Here is a 2416-nt window from a genome sequence, read left to right as displayed (position 1 = left end):
TATATATAGTTTACAATCATTTGAGAGGTTTTTTGTTCATTTCAAGAATATTAATAAAATAGTCAAGGATCAACTGTCCTTTTACTGTTGAGGACAGAGAGTCTTTTTTATTATTATAAAGGACTGAAGAAAAGAGATTAAAAATATCCAGGCACGCTGAGATACCCAGTAATCCCAACCATACAGGGTCTTTACATACACAACAGTTGTTTTAAAGCTCTTCCTTACCTTGATTGGGAAGTACTGCCGCATGTACTCCCAAACTTTGAGGCCACACATGAAATGCACCCTGCGGCCTCCACGTGCAGGTGTATCATAGTCATAGTACCACCAGATGGCATACAAAACGCTGATCAGCCAGAAGCGAGTGAAGAGCAGGTAGAAGAACAAGATGATGCAGATTGGGGCTGTGGAGCAATATCATTTGTGAGCAGCATGATCAAGCTGTACAGTAACTACTCATTCTAATCAGGTTTAAAGTAAAATGGAAGACCAGTTTGACAGAAAGATTTATTAATTTACAATATACTGTAACCTTGATATTAAAAAACTGAAGATATGTTTTTATTCATTTATTTCTGTCATAAAACAGTAAAAAGTCCATTACAAAAGTAAATCAATTACTGAATGAAAAGGGTACAGAAAGAGGAAAAATAATCTTAAAATATCTGCCTCTCATTAAAAATCAGCCTCAAACAAACAACTTAAACAATTTCCATATCTGAAATTATTTCTATGTTTTCAGAAATAATTGCAGACTACAAAATTATATTATAAGACACACAAAAATGCTGTTATCTAAACATGATGTAACCATTCCAAATGCTGCACAGCATCCAATAAAATCTGTGTTACAGCAATAACTTACATTTGAAGTTATCCAGAAAAAATACAATCAATGGGAAACCTTTAGAAATTTGGTATAAGTTATCAAAGAAACTAAACAGACAGCATCAAAGATATATTCCAAGCATTTTTAAATGGGGCCCTGCAGAACAAGTAATATCTTACTTGTTGCAAATAGTTTTTTTGGTAAACCTCAGTTTAAAGAAACAGAGTTTAAAGGCCTGTTTTCGTGTGAACGACTTCTAGAATTGTTAGCATGTTTACCTTTTTACCTTGTAACTCTGTGCCGTTTGAATCTGCTGTACTTTCCATGCCAGCTGCTGTAAATTTTGTATTTCAATGAGATGTGAAAACACTTCTGTCTCAAGCATGAAAACAGTGACATCCAAAATGGTGAATACATGAACTTACATGACCAAGGAATAGCCTGCTTTGCTCCTACGTAGTGAAAAGTGTGAGCAACACAAGCATCACTCTACTTTTCACCATGTTGTTGTGAGACTCTGACCAGGACGCAAAAAACTTTGTCAGAGAAAACCATTTGTATTGTTGTGTACATGAACAACTCTAAACAGTGTTGTATAAAGAGAACATGTCAGACTGGACAGATGAGCTAACAGCTAGGCTAAGAACAAACTGTATTCACACTATTGACATTATTTTTTTCTTCTGTACGTTTTTTTGGCACATATCTCATTCTGCAATTTTTGTGCTATTTTAACAATTCACWTATCAAAATGTTCAGCTCCTTCAGGATATTCCAGCCATGAGTTTTTGTATTTCTTTTTCACTTCCCCACAGTGCTGCCAGCTTCCTCTTTATAGGCATTAGACCAAGGAAGATGCAACACCTTGTGGTGCCACCTGTTACATAATTATACGTTTTTTAGCTGTTTTACTTTTTGGGCCACGTTTGTCCCATTAAAAAATGAATGGAGCTGTTCTTAACATCCTTAAAATCCTTCAAAATGTTTCTATATCTTTACAGCACCGTACACCTTTTATTCTGGTTCTGCTCTTAATTTAACTTAATTGTGCTATGTTTATTTTTCAAATTATTCATTTATTTATTACACATTTTAGCCTTTTTCTGCTATTTCAACTATAAATTTTCTTCTCGCTGCTATTTTCTTCTTTTTGTGTTCTTTTCTGCTCTTTTGACCCATTTCTGCTTCTTAAAGTTGATTTCTGCTATATTCAGCTATTTGATGCAAGTTTAGCTAATTTTCAGCTGTTTTTAGCTAAATTAGTTTTTTAGGTTAAATTCAAAATTTGGTGGCTATTTCAGCTTCTTTCTGCTTAGTTCAGCAAACTTGTGCTCCTTATGGTAACAACAAATTCAAGTTACATTTCTGCTGCAAATTACTGCTGTTTGAGCTATTTTATTTAAAAAATGTCACTTTTGTGTGCTTTTCTTCTTTGTTTTCTGCTAATTTTATATTTTTAAACTCCTTTCACTATCTGGGTGCTAATTTTAATTATGTCCACTACCTGTAGTTTGTTCTTTTGCTAATTTTAGCTTTTTCTTTCTTTCTTTCTTTCTTTCTTTCTTTCTTTCTTTCTTTCTTTCT

At 33.6% G+C, this 2416-nt stretch overlaps 1 protein-coding gene across 1 annotated transcript in view; it reads right to left on the bottom strand.

Annotated features, from left to right (window-relative positions):
• Positions 1-2416, bottom strand: part of mogat2 (monoacylglycerol O-acyltransferase 2) — a 25643-nt gene that overhangs the window by 21062 nt on the left and 2165 nt on the right. Inside the window, exon 2 of the mRNA XM_014007922.1 lies at positions 229-407. Within this exon, the coding sequence (XP_013863376.1) occupies positions 229-407 (179 nt within the window). The remainder of the gene's footprint in view (positions 1-228; positions 408-2416) is intronic.

The sequence above is a fragment of the Austrofundulus limnaeus genome, unplaced genomic scaffold (genome assembly GCF_001266775.1).
Source record: "Austrofundulus limnaeus strain Quisiro unplaced genomic scaffold, Austrofundulus_limnaeus-1.0 Scaffold45, whole genome shotgun sequence".
NCBI lineage: Eukaryota > Metazoa > Chordata > Actinopteri > Cyprinodontiformes > Rivulidae > Austrofundulus > Austrofundulus limnaeus.
This window is presented reverse-complemented; position numbering and strand designations above follow the sequence as displayed.